General features: G+C 46.8%; 2 protein-coding genes across 2 annotated transcripts in view; one reads left to right on the forward strand and one right to left on the reverse strand.

The window, feature by feature from the left end:
• LOC131213881 (protein-tyrosine sulfotransferase) overlaps nucleotides 1–2,124 on the forward strand; it is a 3,670-nt gene extending 1,546 nt beyond the window's left edge. Inside the window, exons 5-6 of the mRNA XM_058208090.1 lie at nucleotides 1–46; nucleotides 106–2,124. The exon at nucleotides 1–46 is cut by the window's left edge and continues 50 nt beyond it. Of these exons, the coding sequence (XP_058064073.1) occupies nucleotides 1–46; nucleotides 106–252 (193 nt within the window). The 3' untranslated portion in view covers nucleotides 253–2,124. The remainder of the gene's footprint in view (nucleotides 47–105) is intronic.
• Nucleotides 2,125–2,745: 621 nt separating this feature from the next.
• Nucleotides 2,746–10,192, reverse strand: LOC131213880 (alanine aminotransferase 1). Its single transcript, XM_058208089.1, has 5 exons — nucleotides 10,051–10,192; nucleotides 7,417–8,011; nucleotides 7,227–7,316; nucleotides 4,253–5,339; nucleotides 2,746–4,170 (listed from the first exon to the last, which is right to left on the reverse strand). The coding sequence occupies exons 2-5, from the start codon at nucleotides 7,744–7,746 to the stop codon at nucleotides 4,022–4,024; spliced, it is 1,656 nt and encodes a 551-aa protein (XP_058064072.1). The 5' UTR covers nucleotides 7,747–8,011; nucleotides 10,051–10,192; the 3' UTR covers nucleotides 2,746–4,021.
• Nucleotides 10,193–17,089: the final 6,897 nt, after the last annotated feature.

The raw sequence follows: 17,089 nt of genomic DNA on the forward strand, positions 1-17,089 counted from the left end.
CGACTACGGTATACCGGACACGTACGTGCAAGACAACACGTATAAGGTGAGATACTCCTAAAGTCTGCGGCTAGGTGTCCGACTTCTAAAGACATCCTATTTTAGGTACGATCGAATTCGCAATTGTGGGAACATCGAGTGAAGGAGTTACTAGATCGGGACGCGCACGCTATGAACGGCGAGCACCCACACAGACTGAATGGTGCCGATGAAGACGACTACGGCGACGGTAGCAAGGATCGCAAAACGTGATGGGGATTGGATGAAGAGCGGTTGTAATTTGTAGGAGGCACCTTACTTTCTCTAGCGACTGCATAGCAGCATCCCAAAGAAATGAAGGTATAATGAAACCTTTTTTACCACGGAATAAAGCTGCGAAGAAACGAACAATGTGGAAACGGAAGCCTCCCAGTACGGTGCAGTATCGTAAAAAGGTTTCACCGCTTCGTTTCTTCGCGTGCCAAGCAGCTCCATCGCTAGCAGCAATGTCCTGTTTTGTTGTTTTTAATTAGTTTTGTTTGCAAATTTTGTACGAAAAAGAAACGAAAAACAAAAACCACTGATCGCAAAACCAAGAAGTTAGTGTAGTAGTAAGACAAAGTGAAGCAAACTGAACGACCGAACGCGGAAACACTAATAACTTAAAGAGAAACCCCGGGATAGTGACTGAGAGAGATAATGGAAAACCCGCCGCGTTTGTTCAATGTTGTTGTTTACATCATCCGTCTGGTGGTTAGTTCAAATGTTATGTCTAATATTTATATTTAAAAAACACACACTAGCAAATCGTAAACGGTAGTATAAAAGCACCCTAGTATGCTTCCTTCAGTTTTATTTTTAAAATTTTACCTAGCAAGATTTTTGTAACCAAAAGTCTTATTAAAACCAATCTTCCTTAGTAGCGGAAAGAAGAAGGAAATGAAACACGTAGAAAAATTGTTTCATCATCTTTCCCTCGACTTTCATCTCTAGTTGACTGGGGGTGAATAACTGTTTGTATTGTATAGCTTACCATTGCTAAAGAAAACCTTTGAGTCAATCGCCACAGTAGAATGTGAGTGATGTCCACATGTATGTGCAGATAGTGCAACCGATAGGCAAATATATGTGTTAAAAAGACTGCAAACTAGGAAAATGGGACAACCGGTTAGGCGCAATCAATTAAAAATCTAAGCGCCCAAACCAAGAAATAAAAAAAACGCAATATTGAATCGTACAACGCGAAACAATGAACAATACACATTACAACGCACATCGTTAGTCACGTAGTCATATACAGTTAGGAAATTTATATTGCAATCAAACGCCTCTTTATATGGACTATAACCAGGCAATAACAAAAGCAAAGAGGAAGACCTGGTGGCGTATATTAGTTTGTCGGTACGTTGGAGATGAGATCCACGGTTAGCAACCCACCCTAACTGATCGAATGCGCTTATAAACAAACGCAAAGGCAAATAGACATAAGTACCAATAGCAAACGGCATACGTTTCGTGAACCACACGCAATGAAACAATCACTAGCAGGCAGAATTATTATTATGTGGTATGGAATATTACGTTTAGAGCAATGTTCCTCCGGATGACAGGTACATTTGAGTTTAGTAAACCGAAATTATTTGAACACAAATCTCAACCCAGATCACAGAAATCTTTGATTTCTGGTTTTACTTTGAACGTTTGCTCCTCGCAAGATGCAAGAAACTGAAGCGTTGTACAGTACGGTAGCAGTGTAGTAATAATTTTAAAATGTTTACTTGACTTCAATAAATCGATAGCAACAAAGAAAACCACACAAACGAAAAATTTGTGGTGCGTTATTCGGTGTTTTGCTGTGATCCGCTTCATGGGAAGAATTAATCACAGGGCATTAGGAAGCAGTTGTGTGCAGAAGAAATTCGTTTAGAATATTTAGTTTTGAGTTTTGTTGAGTTTACATGACTATTGAAACATTCCAGAGTTTTTTATGCCACGAGCGTGAACTGCACAACGAGGCTATCGTCGACCGATTGACAGACTACTCAGATGTTACTATACTTTATATCAACCTTAGGGAGACAATTAAAAATTAAACTTCGGGATCTACTATCTTAACAAACAATTGCCAATGACGGCAGTATTGAAACGATTCGTCTTTTAGTAAAGCTAATCAACATCCGAGCTTGGAAGCACAGCTTGGTCTCTTATGTATTGGACGCACAGTGACAATACGCAATGGGTTACACCGTTTACTACGAGTTGTGGTCATTTTTTACCTTACCTACTAGGCTTGGCCAGAATAAAAATGAAATACTAACAACACAAGTTATACGGTACACCTCGTTTTATTGAAACAAGTTTTCGTTATAATGCACGGGACGAACCACAGTTATATTAAAACCTGTGTTTGTGACTGACAGATCCTCGATGGTGAACTAGTTGAATGGGGACGATTCATTCTTTTGCCTGAATTGTTGATGATGGCAGATGGTATGATGCTCACGACTATTATGAGACGGTTGAAAATTGCGTTTGGGAAGCTCAATCAATGGAACAAAAAATAGAAGCCACATCTATCCGGTACTTGTGATCAACCAACCGGCTTCTTGTGATCAACCAAAACTCGATTCTAAATCCCTTTAACAAACGAACAACATTAGCTTAACGGACGATCATATGCGTATCTAGTGTGTTAGTTCAGTTGACATTCGTTCTTTACTACTGTTCGTCCACAGACCTTTATAAAACAAGAAAAAACAGTACACGTTATCGTTGATAAGTAAAAAATTATTGTCATTTTTCGCTCCAGCTTCAATCCGTGTGCCAATGGGCCAATACTAGTTAACCAATTATTCCCTCCTCAAGGGTGCATTTTTCATTCAACATTCCTCCGACTCATCGCTGTACCATTCCCGTCATCATCGCTATCATCTTCAACTTCAACAATTATTACGACATGCCTCGAAAGACGTGGCACGTATGTGAACCACTCGAAGCAATATATGTAGTGGTACTTATGCATATGTACGATGCATGTTAAACTCTCCCAGGCACATCACACCACATTGAATCGTACAACTGGGCTAGAGTTTAATCTTACACTTCTTAGCACGCTATCTTCAATATTTGCTTCCAACAACGGCTTTTGTGTATACTGTATAACAACATCAAACATCCGAGAATTCAACGTCCCTTTGCGCATTATTTGTTAGCTTTTAGTTTCGCTTTGTTATGTCCATTTTCAAGCTTTGTCTGCAAAACTATTTGGCTGTTTGTTTTGTATTTCTCTAGGAATAATCAAGTTACACGTGAACAATCAGGTAGTATAGTTTTCCATCGATGAAAAACTAACACACAACGAAGCTACTGTTAACTTAAGTACACGACTTTTCTTTCATGATTTTAATTGCAGCAAATAATATTTCTTCAGCATCTACTGGTGCACATTGAGTATTTGATAATACCGAAATAAGATAACAGTTCCCTTCAAAGTGAGCTACGTTTCCGTTCACTCAGAGAATATGTGGATACGATTTGATTCAATAAGCGCTTTGTCGCCTCGTCGCAATCAATGATTTTCTGCCGAGTCCGCTACTAATTAATTGGTCAAATACCCCGTTTCCTAAAAATTTACCGCCATAGTGATGAAATATTATTAAACACTGTCAAGCGCTCAACATAGCGTTACTTAGTGGCGCATTACAACGTGAATATGTGATGTGCGGCACACGTCATTGCTTTATAATATGAAAACTTAAAACTTGCAATTTTATTGCAATCAATATTGTTGTTTTGGAATTATCTCGATTTTTCCTACCGCGCTTGCCGCCTCCTTCCTTCCCTCGTTATTCTACGAATTTTGATTGCACCAAAAGTATTCCAGGCAACTCGCTTCCGAGCAACGATGCCGTTAGACAATATATTTCGTGACCCGGCTTAAAGTGACTTGCTATCACCATGTGCGCCGTCCCCCTGAAGCAGATGATGGTTGGTCTGGGTAGAAGGCTGTTTGTGATGAATGGGCCACCGGTGGGCGCATAGTTTACTTGTACTTCTGAAGGAACTTCTCGTGGAAGGACTTGAACAGCCCGAGCATCTCTTTTAGTTTTTCCGGCTGCGGTAGAATCGTGGTGCGGAAATGATATGTACCGGGGCGTTGACCGAACCCAGATCCGGGCACAATGCAAATACCTACGCAAAAAGGCATGGGGAAATGGAGAGTTGTGTTGAAAGCAAGAGCAAAAACAAAAGGTAATACGGGATGGACGTTTACCTGTTTCTTCGAGCAACTGGAATGCATAGAACGTGTCGGCTGGTTTGCCCTCCTTCTTGGCTGCCTCGATCGCCTTCGGCGGTAGGCGAATTTGTGGGAATGCGTACATCGCACCCTGCACCGGATTACACGAAAAGCCCTCGATCGAGTTGAAGGTGTTCGCGACAAGCTCTGCTCGATCCCGTAGCGAATCGAGCACGGCCTTCTTTTCCTTCATGAACAGCGCGTATGAAGGTTCGCCCGGTTGCGGCGGATTCACCACGCAGTCCAGCACAGCCTGGCCGGCCGTGGTCGGGCATAGCTGAGCGGAGATGCACTTCAGTAGCATGGTGCGTACGTCGGGGCACAGGTTGACAATTTCAGCGTACCCACCACGGATGCCGCACTCGCCCATGTAGCCCTTCGAGCAAGACATGAAGCTGCACAGCTCCATTTTACTGTACGGTTCGCCCATTTCCGTCATCACTTTCTTGAACGAGTGGAAACTCGAGCCGACCTCGTAGACATTGTCCTGGTACACCTCGTCCGCGAACAGCACCAACCGTTCGCGGTGCGCGAACTTTATAATCAGTTCTATGTTGTTGCGCGACAGTACCTGGCCGGTCGGGTTACCCGGATTGATCACGACCAAAATGCGGGGCGCCGATATCTTCCGAGCCTCCGTCAGCGACCGTTCGAGTTCGGCAATGTCTAGCCCCCACTTGTTCGACTCATCCAGGTAGTAGCCAATCTGTTCCATGTCGAACTCGGCGATCGTGGCCGAGTAGAGTGGATACTGCGGGATCGGTATCATGACACCCGGCTTCTTACCATCGATCGGACAGCGCAGCAGTGACATCAGCACCTTGATGCCGCCCGACGCACCCGCCGACAGGATAATGTTCTGCCAGTCGGACGGAATTCCACCATCGCGGCGCTCAATGTACTCGGCAGCGTGCCGCCGGATCACCTCGATACCAGCCGAATCTGAATACGAACCGACCGACCCTCCTTTGCACCCATCCAGAATTCCACGGGCCCGCTGCTTCACATCGTCCGAGATGTTCGGATCTCCGAACAGCGGTGGATACGACACCAGTCCCAGTACCTGAAACGGGCAAGCGACAAGAAATTTTTATACTGTATGTCATCAGTTCGCTGAAGATGGTGACCGCGAACGGAAGCAGAAAAAGTAAGAAAAAAAAATGCGTTCTGCGATTTCCTTGACGGCCACATTTCCTTGCTTGCCTTGGTTCGTAAACGTGCTACTACGCGCCATTCGACGCATGAGGAGTCACGTGGCGTAATGGAAAATCGAAGTACGACGAAGGTGGTAGTGCGAAAAAGGCACCAAAAGCAGTTTTCATTCGCGCTGAAAAAAAAGAAACCAGTGTGCAGTTAAGAGTGAGCCACTTTGAAGACGCTGATAACCCGTCAGCCGTTCTGTCTGACTTGCCTCGTCGCTGACTAAAAACTATAGGCGATGGAAAGGGCCCAGGTATTGTTTGCCCAGTTAGAAGATGGAGTGACTACGACCGGCGATACTAGATTCAAGGGTCAGTTGCCTACTAGCACCACCGCAGCCGTGGCAGCTCGGGGGAAAAACAATTAGCGATGAAAACAATTGCCTTCACCACCTTCGATACCACCTGTACGTCAAACTCACATGTGCACGAACAGCACCTTCGAATGAAGTTGTCGTGCTGCTGTTGTTGATATCGTTAATTGTTATTTCACGAATCCCGGGCATCCCGGGTCGTAATCATTCTGTATTCTAAGAGGGCACCATTTAATACCTTGTCCATGCTCTTTCAATTAATACCCTGCCCATGCACCAACGAGACAAAAGCCACTCGCTTGGCTTTATCAGCACAGTAAATAGACACCGCCATCACTTGTCACATTCATCACGGCGATAGATAATATATGCTCCGGCAATCCTGATGGGGTGCGTCCCGCTTACCCGATACGCTGCCAACCGACGGTTGTTGACCACACTATATGGCGCAGGGCGCCCATCTTGATGGCGTGATATGTGGGATATAGGCCGCACGCCCACAAGGACAGGAACAAAATTAATTCTGAAATTGATGTCAATTGAAATGTTTTTTCGACGAGCGGTTTTGGTGTAGGGCAAACGATAAACACCACAAGCACAAACAGTCGGTAGCACGCGAAGCGAAGAATCACGTCCTTCGCAACGATGAGCGAATTGTAAAACAGAGTCACGCTGCTCGAGCTCGTGTGCGTGCTCCTCTAGGTGGCGCGGTTTTATTAACGAATCGCTAAATGACGCAATAACGCCCGGCATCGAAAGTGAGAATCTGTCCCCCGCGGCAGACGGGGTGTGCAACCAATTAGATACATTCCGCTGTCTGGGTAAACCCGTTACTTAAACACGCGAAACGGGATCTAGCTTTGTTGCTGTTGCTATTGCTTCTTTCTAAATTTTTTTTGCAAACTATCCCGTATCAAGTGCCTGCATCTTAGGGCAGGTCTGCATCCGTTTTCACATTCAACTACGTCACTAGTGGTTCCGGAACCCATACGTAGGGATGCATGGAACACGCGAACACTTTTCTGCGATAGCATAGTAGAAGAACATAGTAGATACAAGAGTTGGCGGAAAACCGGTTCCAGAGCACTGAACGAGCCACAAAAAAGTGGGCCGTCAGACACGAGCGCTATGAAAAGGACAATACTGTTCCGAAAACCAGCGCTGGCTAGCGTAGCGGCCATTTTCATCCATTCGTTTGCTCACGTGGTTATCAGTAAAAAAGGAAGGATACGAGGCGGTGGGAGGGCCGGCACGGAAAACAAACACACCAAGCCAAGCACAACCCATGTGATTGTTTATATTGTCTGTGGCCATAAAAAAAACGCCGTTGACATCGCGCGACCCGGTAGGGTTTATGCAGTCCGGTCACCCGGCCCAAGCGAGAGCGAAGCGAAGTGGTTACCGCTGGGAAATGGGGAGTATCTTCACTTCACCTACCTGACGGATGAAGGTAATCGGTGGCTGACCCATCGCGTGACAGTCGCCGATATTGGCACGGATGACCTCCTTAAACGGTTTTTTCACGCCCTAAGTGCAGGGGAAAAAAAAGAGACGAAAGAATCGATGACCGATTAGAGCGTTTGTATACACCATCGTGTCCCTCCGTCGACGACGCTCTTCGACGCACCTGTTCCAGCTCCTTCTCGATTACCCCGGCCCGGATGACCAGCGGGCCACGTACGGCGTACTCCATCGTTTTGATCGCCGGGTTGATGTTGTCGACCGAAACGCATCGCTGCTGCTGCACGCACGCGGTTGTTGTCATCGTGCGATACCGTTGCTTTTGCTGGCTGTACGTAATGGCACGGTTTATTGCTGCTGCTGCTGCCGCTGGACAGTTGGGATGGTGCAATGTCGATGCCGTGCGTCCAATTCGCAAACTTCCGGGCCGAAGCAGAACGCCCCGATTGACGGTGGCACTCCCTTGACAGAACGCTAACGCAAGACTGAACGCCATGGTGTACGATTCCGCTCGGTATTGCTCTCTTCAAATGCTTCCCAGCTGCTGCTGCTGCTGCTGCTGCTGCTCTATCCAACGGTCACGTGGTGGTGTGGACCAGCGCTCTACACCACAATTGCTCTCCGGTTCGCGTTCTCTCTCTCTCTCTCTCGCTCGTTCTCCGGAAACCGGTCGCGGGTGCGTTCTCTTCTGCTATAAGCACCACTATGGGCCTCTACGGCGCTGTGTGTTTGTTCTCGGAGCTCTGCGGAGCCTTGGCCGGCTGCACTCCACAGCCGCCGATTGTCGGTTCAGCGAGTCAACATTAAAAGTGTGTTTTCCCCCATAGTAACGGGATGAAATCGCCACAGTGCGATAGGGCAGGATGCAAAAAAAAGTAAAAGCATGGAAAAAGAAGACGAAAGGATGAGATGATATTTGGAAATGAAAATAAATAAAAACTGATAAATCAACTGTTCAACAGTATTGATAAGTGAACTTTCCGGAATGCTTAGGCCGGTCAGATTTTAAACCACGTTTTTGGACGCCAAGCAAAAACCCCTCTTTCATTTTGTCCAGGGAAAGGGGGGAGGGCGACACTTTTAACCTTTGGGCAATGTTCGGACATCAGCGGATGATCTGATGCGGCTTTGTAAAAAAAACGACCTTTCTAACTGGACCTCGTCCTACGTCGCTATCGCGAGTAATCTGGGCCACGCGAGCATCATCCGATAAGCGGCGTGTAGTATAGTGCGAATGCGATGAAGTGGCAGATTGGCAGACAGGATCGTGTCATGTTGCTCTTTAGACCCGCTATTCTGCCGCAAATGCTGATGGCAATTGATTACAGGATCCAGTTTGAATATGTTTTTTGTTTACCTTCCGCCCGCGGTAGATGCCCCTTGAACTCTCCGTTTGTATTCCATCATGTATTTTCTCTTCGCGTTACAATCAACCCCAAAACCCATCTGACCCAGTGTGTCAATGTCAGCCGGCACACAGGCACACGTGAGGGAACAAGGACAAATCATGCTGAAGCTGGGCAATCGTACGGCTGTACGTGGTCCCCGGTGGTCCAATTCACTATAAATTGACCGACTTCAATTACTTCGCTTCGCTCACCCTGCACGATCTCCTGCAGCAGCTTTGTTTCTACAGATACCTGCGAGAGCGAACGAACGAAGGATCGCCATAACAGTGTGATAAGGTACACCATACTCTCGTCGTCTGTTTAGCTGATAACAACAAGAACAAACAACTGAAACATAAGAAAACCAAGAATAAACGCTCAACCACGTTGATATGATTTAGTTCCCCGCTTATCGTAGGTGTTCATCGGATGATGTGCGTCTCGACCCATGGCGTGTACTTTGGTGGGCTGGTGGCTTGATTTTGGGAATTGGCCATTGGCGGCTGGTGGCCATTTTCGAATCAGAATGCCGAGTCAAGATGCTAAAAAAAAACAACTAATTTCACCTATGTAATCAAGAAATCAAGAAGTGTCTATGTCTATGCTTGGAGTGAAGAAAAAATAACACTCGCCAATCCCAAAGGCCGTAACAAAAATCCGCATCCCGTGCCAACGAGATAGGACTGGCGCGGAACACGATAAAATAATAAACCACCAAAAACAACACGACCGTTTTACAACAAACAGCTACAGAGTTGTCACGAATCTGGTGGACACTCATCTGATCACCCATTCGTGTAATCTTATGCGAGCGATCGTATATATTTTTAGATTGTGCCACACACCGGTTGCCAGGCGCAGTATGGCAGCATGGTAGCGGGGTGGTCAAGATATTCTAAAAATGGGTAAAAGATGTCCTCCGAAAAACACGCCGCCCCAGGCGGAACTCCCGTGGTGCATAGTAGGCCGATGCGACTTCCAAGAAAACCCCCAGGGAAGTGGTGGGATGTGCATCTGAGAGCAGACGTTATGCAATGTCAACATTTAGCGAACTGTACGGAACGGAACGGGATTTTTTTGGTAATAATTTGCAGACTAGTCAAACGTCGCATCAGCAAGCGTTGAGCGTTGCAACGGAAAAATAGTCGGCAGCCAATGGCAGCTGACCCATTTGGGCAGGTGGGCAGCATAATTTTCAAACAACATTTTCAAACGAATTTTAGCCTGAAAAGAGTAGCTGGCCTGGTTAGCAATGTAATGAAGAATACTTTGTTGTCGCCGCCCGTACACCATGGGTGCGTTTTAAATCGCTCATTCACTATCGAAGAAAGCGATACTGTTGAACGGGAGTTAGTCTACTTTGGGTCTACTGTGAAACTTTCTGGTGATTCTGCACCGATGCCAATACGAACCTGACTGGGACGTCCAGGCTGGGATGGTTAGGCACAAAACTGTAACGAGAGCGACAAGCCACGCTTAACCCACCTAATCCAGAAGCACTAAACACTTTTCTCGCGGGCTTCTCGGCACTACTGATGGCACCACGACTAACCTGATGGCTGCCGATGATTTTCGCGATGTGTATTTGCTTCTGCTCAGTACACATTGCTCCGGCGGATGACAGACGGAAAAGTGAGCGCGATGGGGCATACTTGTTTACCGAAAACGCGCGTTCTGTCCCTTTCGCGCCCGTCCTCGTTGTCACTAGTCTTGAAATGGTGTAATGTATGATGGCGCAGAACAGCAATGGCCACCGTCGTAGAATGTTTGATTGAATTTGCAATAAGAATACGTGAACGTGCGGCATGGCGATTGCACAGAAATGGAGAGCAGCAATCAAAGCAAACTATGACGTTAACGATGCACCTTCTACTTGTTTCCAGACGACTTCAACCGTACGGACCTCAAACACCGCACGCTTGAAATATTTCACTCTCCCAATTTGTAACGGTGTAACGGTTTAACGGTCTGGGGTCTGCCGTTGTAGTCGGCTCATGCCGGCTATTTCATGCTGATTTCCGTCATTCTGCTGCTCAACTACACTACAGGGTGGCATCGAGAAAGTGATACACTCATTCGAGTGCTCATCATTTTAATTTTTAAAGCTATAGGTCCGAGCTTTGTTTATTTGCTTATTTGTTTATTTGAGCTATTTGAAGAAGTACTACGTTTACAGTTTATTCATGCGTGGTAAATCCAATGCTTGTGCTTCGTTCACCAGAAAATTGTAATGGATTTTCGAAACCTCACAAACATTCAGATGAGGAGGAAGCTGTCACATCTGAACTTGATCAGATTATTTCAAGAGTATTTCAAGGAAACCGGTACGATTGTCCCCAAAAAGAAACCGGGGAAAAAGGGTTGTACGGACTACAGCGGTAATCAAAGCGGTGAAGGAGCGTTTTCGACGAAATCCGGCCCGCTCGGGAAGAAAAAAGGGACGTGATATGAAAATGAGTCACACCTCCACGCAAAACATAATCAAAAATGATCTTGGATTCAGCCATTTTAAGAAGCAGAGGATTCATGGAATATCTCTAAAAAATATTGCCGACAGGGTTGTCAGATCGCGGATGCTCTTGAAGATGCATGCTGCTCACAACATAATTTTTTCGGATCAAAAATTGTTCACTTTGGAGGCAACTTTGAACAAGCAAAGTTGCCGATAAAAGAGAAATAGAGGTAAAATAGCATATGAATTTGGACATATTTAAGCATCGTTTAGTCCAAATCTGGGATGAAATGCCGAACGAAGTCGTGCGTGCGGCGTGTGATGCTTCCGAAATGCGACTTCAGGCCGTAATCAAACACAAAGATGAAAAATTTGAATTGAACTGAATACATTATACGTTTACTACTGTAACATGTTATTAAAACAGCGATAGGAGAGAAAAAAAAATATTTTGATTTTTATGACATAATTTAAGGGTATCACTTTCCTGTACTACACTGCCTTTCATAATGATAGCTTCACCCGTTTTTTCAGAGTGAGGCTAAGATAAAACGCCGAACCTTTTTTTCGTAGATGAGGAATCAATTAGTTTTGCAAAAGAAATAATATCCATTGTTTGGTTTTCCGAAAGAGAAAAAAATATTTTGACTTAGGTGCATCGTAGCGATGCATCGTAGTGTGTGGACCGGGCTTAAAAGTCAGTCCCAGTCCAGTCCTACTAACAGTAGTTGAATTGTCAAGTAACTGAGTTTCTTAATCTCAACAGTCCTCATCTACAAAAAATTGGTTCAGCGTTTTATCTTAACATCAGTCTGAAAAAAAACGGGTGAGGCTATCGTTATGAAAACAGTGTATGTACTCCAATTCTTCCAACTACGAAGCCCCTCTGACGAAACGTCTTTCCTCGAAGAAGCGTCTTTGAACGATGAACCGCCACCGCCCGTCACGGCCTTGAAGGGAATTCTACGCGTTATGCACCCTGTAGGTTGAATGTCTTGCCCGCCCCCCGCTCGCTAGCTGATCGATCTCAAGTCCTCGTTATCCGACTGGCTGCTGTTGTTGTCCTTGTAGACCAGTGTCTTCTCACGCGCAGTTGAAGGACACACTTGTTGTTTCTGGTCGCAGCGTATCGCGATATGTCCCCGTTTACTGCACTGCAAACAGCGCTGAACTCGTTCGCTCTATCTAGCCGGCCTTCTTGGTTGGGCGACGATTAGCCTCGTTCTTCACTTTCTCATATACGGCATTCTGGAACTGTCGGTAGAACGTCTCTCTGTACTGACCCCCTTCAGGCGCTCTCGACAATTATGCGATTTCCGCAACGGCAACGCTGTTCTCTCTCTGTCTCTGTCTCTCTCTCTCTGCCACTGAAGTGAAGCGGACAAACAATTATGCAATGTGCAAACAAACGACAAACGGACATTTATGTTTATATACTGGCATATATACACTGCTGGCCAATAAAATAGGTAATTGTGTGAAGCTGATACAATTTTATCTGCACTCAGGCTACTACTAAACCAATGATCATCAAACTGATACTGTACTATACGTTTACGTCATATTTTTGCTATTTTCATTTTTTGATATTTATGTCATTTCGATTTTGGTCATTTTGATGATTTTTTGATATTTTTTGCATTTTTTGATATTTATATCAAAAGTGAAAGGGTTAGTGTTACTGCTAATTTGGACAGCAGTCTGATATGGTTTGGTGAATAAAATAGGTAATTCGTTGTATACGCTGCGATTTCTTCAGACTTTTTGAAAGGAATTGGTTTGTTTGATCTTGCTGCAATCAATTTTCAATTGTGAATTAAAAAAATCGTTGTTACAGAAGCACTCATTGCAAAACCTGAGGAAAGAAAGCCTTTTGGCCAAAGCGGAAGTATCTTGATTTGAGGATATTTTTCATGAGCTGCTATAGGTCCCCATTTCAGAGCACAGCACCATGAATGCTTTCCAGTATCTCTCCACAATCATGGAAGACGTTATGCTGTCTTACGCAGAAGAAAACATGCCACTGAGATGGGTATTTCAACAAGAAAACGATCCCAAGCATTCGTCGAAGCTTATGAAATCGTGGTTTGTTGGCAATAATGTGTCAGTCTCCTGACTTAAACCATATTGAAAACTTGTGGAATACCTTGAAGCAAAAGATAGCTGGACAATACTTTTCAAACAAAGATGATTACAACAAGCAAAGACAAAAAGTGCAGCAGGAATGGTATTCCATTCCAGTAAAAATTTGCCAGGATTTGATCGATTCGAGTGCTTCTAAACAACGGCGGATACGCACGATATTGACAATTTTTGAAATAAAATACTGACTTTTGATATTAGCAAAAGTGTAAACTATGTAAATTCATTAAAATGTGTTTTAGTCACCTGGCTATTGGTCAGGTACTTTTTACTGCTTTCTATTGTAATAAGCGAATTCCTAGAATTTTTCACTTCTTTTAGACTATCTTTATCTTATTTTTAGTACTACTATCTTGTGCCATCATTGTAATACCGGTGAATGCAATAGGTTTTGACAAATGATCAAATAATGCAGCTTAAATACTTTTACCTATTTTATTGGCCAGCAGTGTATATGTAGATCTTGGAAGATTCTGTACTGTAAGCTTGATGGAAGAAGAATTACTCATCGAAGTAGGATGTCGTAGAATGTAGGATCATTCGCTCCCCTTAACGACAACGGCGCCAACAAATGTTGCCCAAACAAATGACCATAAATATGCCACCCGGTCGAGGTCTTCGTGCTACAGGGTACATTGAATTCGCAGTGCCCATTATCCTGACTGCGCGAGATGTGCGAGCTTTTATTGTTCCATTCTCCCCGGGCTCTAGAAACTGTACTTTGTTGCTGAGAAACCTGGAAAACCTGGGCCGCCAACGTTCTAAATTCTTCCACGAAGTTCAGTCGGCCCGCGGTGTGCTGCTTGCTGGTTTACTGCTAAACACTATTACTACAGGGTGCGATGAAAAAACTGCAACAAAGTACAACGCCATATTTTTTTCATTTTTGTTTAAATTTTAATAAATGAAAGCAAAAAATGTCGGAAATAAGATAAAATTTTAGAAAAAATGTTATATTGCTGAAGTGATCGACAGTTTGGTAACTTTCAGTGCCAACCTTGCTTTCTAAAATACCCACAAGACACAATAGTCCAACGGATTGGCATCCGGAGATTTTGGTGGCCATTGTGTGGTGAAAATAAAGCTGAAGTTAAAGTTGCAGTTTTTTCATCTCACCCTGTAATCCGTTCAAGGTACTACGATCGGATGAGAACGTACTACGGGGTTAACACACATCAGAGTACGAATGAAACGAAACGCCCGTAAGAATTGCTGACCCCGTGGATTGACCGAGAAGAACATCCGATGTCATCAGCGAAAGCAACGAGAGAGCGCGACCGGGACAAACAAAGAGTGAGAGCCACCACCACCACCACGCAGTGGCACGGCAACAAACGCGATTCTGTGCAGGGTGTATGTGTGCGTGTTTCGTAGAACTCTGTGTACTAGAGTTTGCGGGAACCGGCATCTAGTTTCGCTATCCGGGTGGAAAGAACTAGGCGGCACGAGTGGAGAGGAGCGCAAGAGGACCGTTGACGGGCGGATTGAGCCCAGTGCACGCCAGCGCTCTCCATCATTCGTACGGTGGCCACGCTTTCCACTGCATCCGACATCCACAGCACACAGCGCAGCGTCCGGGTGACAGCTTCGGAAGCTTCATTGACCTCGCTCCAGCCAGGGTTTGTGGCCACTCCTGCGGTGTGATGGTGGACGGTGCCGGCCTCCGGGGCTCCTAGATAGCGGCGCGATCGCCGGGCCCGATGCAGGTGTGCGCTTTGTTTCGAGTTCATCCCGTCCCGTCGAGAGACCCGTCCAAAGACCGCGAGTGTCGCCAAGTGTCACGAGCCGCCAAGTGTTTCCCAGTGTTGTGGCCGCTACAGAGGTGTGTGTTTAAGTAGAGGGCCAATTTGGGTATCAATCGATCAACCACTTTTCACCGAGTTAAACAGAGATCGGAAAGGCGCGCGCGAGAGAGAGCGAGAGAGCGATGCTATAAAGTTGTGCCGAGTGTGACCGGAGTGCGCTGGTGTTGCGCGTCACCCCATCCGAACCTGATACAGAACGCCCTTGCCCCGACCTCCCCTCCGGAGCGTCCCCCGGACGGTAAGACGATACCAGCGGGCGCCGCGATCGTCGTTTGTGGTCGTTGGGAACGGATTAGCGGATGGCCTTCTCACCCATTATACGCAGTTGAAAGCAGAGCAGAGGCTTCTTGGCGGGCTTATTATGTTACCCGGCCCCGGGGGCCATTCTTCTTTCCTGCGGCTGTTCAACCTTCAGCACCACTCCAACCACCTCGGCTCGGCTAGGCGCCTGGCTCCGGGCATGCGATCGTCGTCAACCACCCCCACCCCCCACCACACTACAATCAAAGGACAAGCTAGCGACGGAGACGGTATCGCTTCCGGGGCGCCGTTACATCGCATTGTTCCTACCACACCACCCGGGGAGAACGGAACGGAAAGGATCGTCCGGATCGTTTATCACTGACGTGCAGCAACCGGAATGCCACTCCGAGCGATGACGCACCACAACACAGTGCTGCGGGTGCTTCCAGAGCCGCGGTCCCCGTTCTTCAGCCGCCGGAGCGTCGGACGCTGATAACGGGCACGGATGGGTGACTCACGTACATACATTCTATTGCAGCCGTTTGGATCTCCAGAAGCTCACGCTCCGCCTTAACTCTCTATTCCACCGAGATGGACGGTTCCATGAACACGACGTTGTCACACGCTCCAACGGGCGCAGCGCCCCACTCACCGGGTGGGGGGGTTGCGCACACTCCAACATTCCAAACATAGGCAGCGACTTCAAGGGTGCGTGAGGCCGCTTCCATTTTTAGTCGTGTGCCTTCCAGAAATGGAACACCTCCTCTTGTGGCCCGAGCACCATATGGCCAGAGACGGTACTGATGCAACAACTCATGCACTGCGCCGCGCTACGGCCCGGTTCCACAAATCGGACATCCGTTTTCTGCGCGCATTGCGCAACGCACAAAGAGTTGCCGTTTAATGTGTTATGCATCCGATGAGCCGATCGATGCCGATGGATCGACCCGCAGCAGCAATTCGGCCGCTGACTAATTGAAGTGGCGGGGCCATTTAACTCTGACCGCCAGCGACAATATTAATCTATGTTGCTTTTTGTAACGTTGTGTTTTTGTAGGACCACGACGAGCTATACGACGCCTGGCGGATTTGCCGTCACGGCCGCCGCATTCAGATGTTGATGCGATGAAGGGACCGATTGTTTGACTGCGGCTGCCTTCGCCTGGCTGGTGCAGTGGCAGTGTTCGATCATCATCATGAAGTGGCGGCCGGTACTCGGTGCGCTAGTTTTGCGGTTTGCCAAAAATGGACATAAACCAAGTGCATTACCTTGGCATCTTTGGCGCGATGGTGACTGCTGACGGCGGGAGGGGGGCGTTTTTGAGGCCTCCCCCCGCGCCCGTATTTCTGGTTCCTGGCTGCTGCATCCCGGCCTGCCCTTGAACGGGACGGAAGCGTGCCTAATGATTTGATCCGAGCGAACGGTGTGGGCCTCTCCGTGACCTCTGATATCCGGTAACCGTCGCGTCGTGGGTCAGGGTGTGCCCCACGTGCCCCCCCCCCCCCCCGCGTTTTCTGGCGGCGCCAGTCGGCCAGTCGACCCGAACCGGAGGGCCATTTGTTTTGTTTTTATGACGAAAACGATTCGCGCCAATCATCGCTGGAAGGAGCCTGCGAGGACGGAGCAGCGGGCAAAGCGCAGGCGCCGAGGAAGAAACGGCGCCGAAGCAGAAGAAGATGAAAGGAGGAAACGTATGGAAACGTGCTGTGCCGTGCCGTGCCGTGCGTGCGTGTGTACAAGAATGCAAGTCGAGGGGGGTGGGGGAGGTACCCGTCGAGCAGCACCAGCACCCGGGAGACCTCCAGTTG

Source organism: Anopheles bellator, chromosome X, assembly GCF_943735745.2.
Source record: "Anopheles bellator chromosome X, idAnoBellAS_SP24_06.2, whole genome shotgun sequence".
Taxonomy (NCBI): domain Eukaryota; kingdom Metazoa; phylum Arthropoda; class Insecta; order Diptera; family Culicidae; genus Anopheles; species Anopheles bellator.

Excerpts from the sequence above, each read along its gene's own strand:
- LOC131213880 (XM_058208089.1), bottom strand. The coding sequence starts at position 7,746 with ATGGCGTTCAGTCTTGCGTTAGCGTTCTGTCAAGGGAGTGCCACCGTC. Across the intron at positions 7,317-7,416 it reads TCGAGAAGGAGCTGGAACAG|GGCGTGAAAAAACCGTTTAA; the intron begins GTGCGTCGAAGA and ends CCCTGCACTTAG. Across the intron at positions 4,171-4,252 it reads CCAGTTGCTCGAAGAAACAG|GTATTTGCATTGTGCCCGGA; the intron begins GTAAACGTCCAT and ends CTTTTTGCGTAG.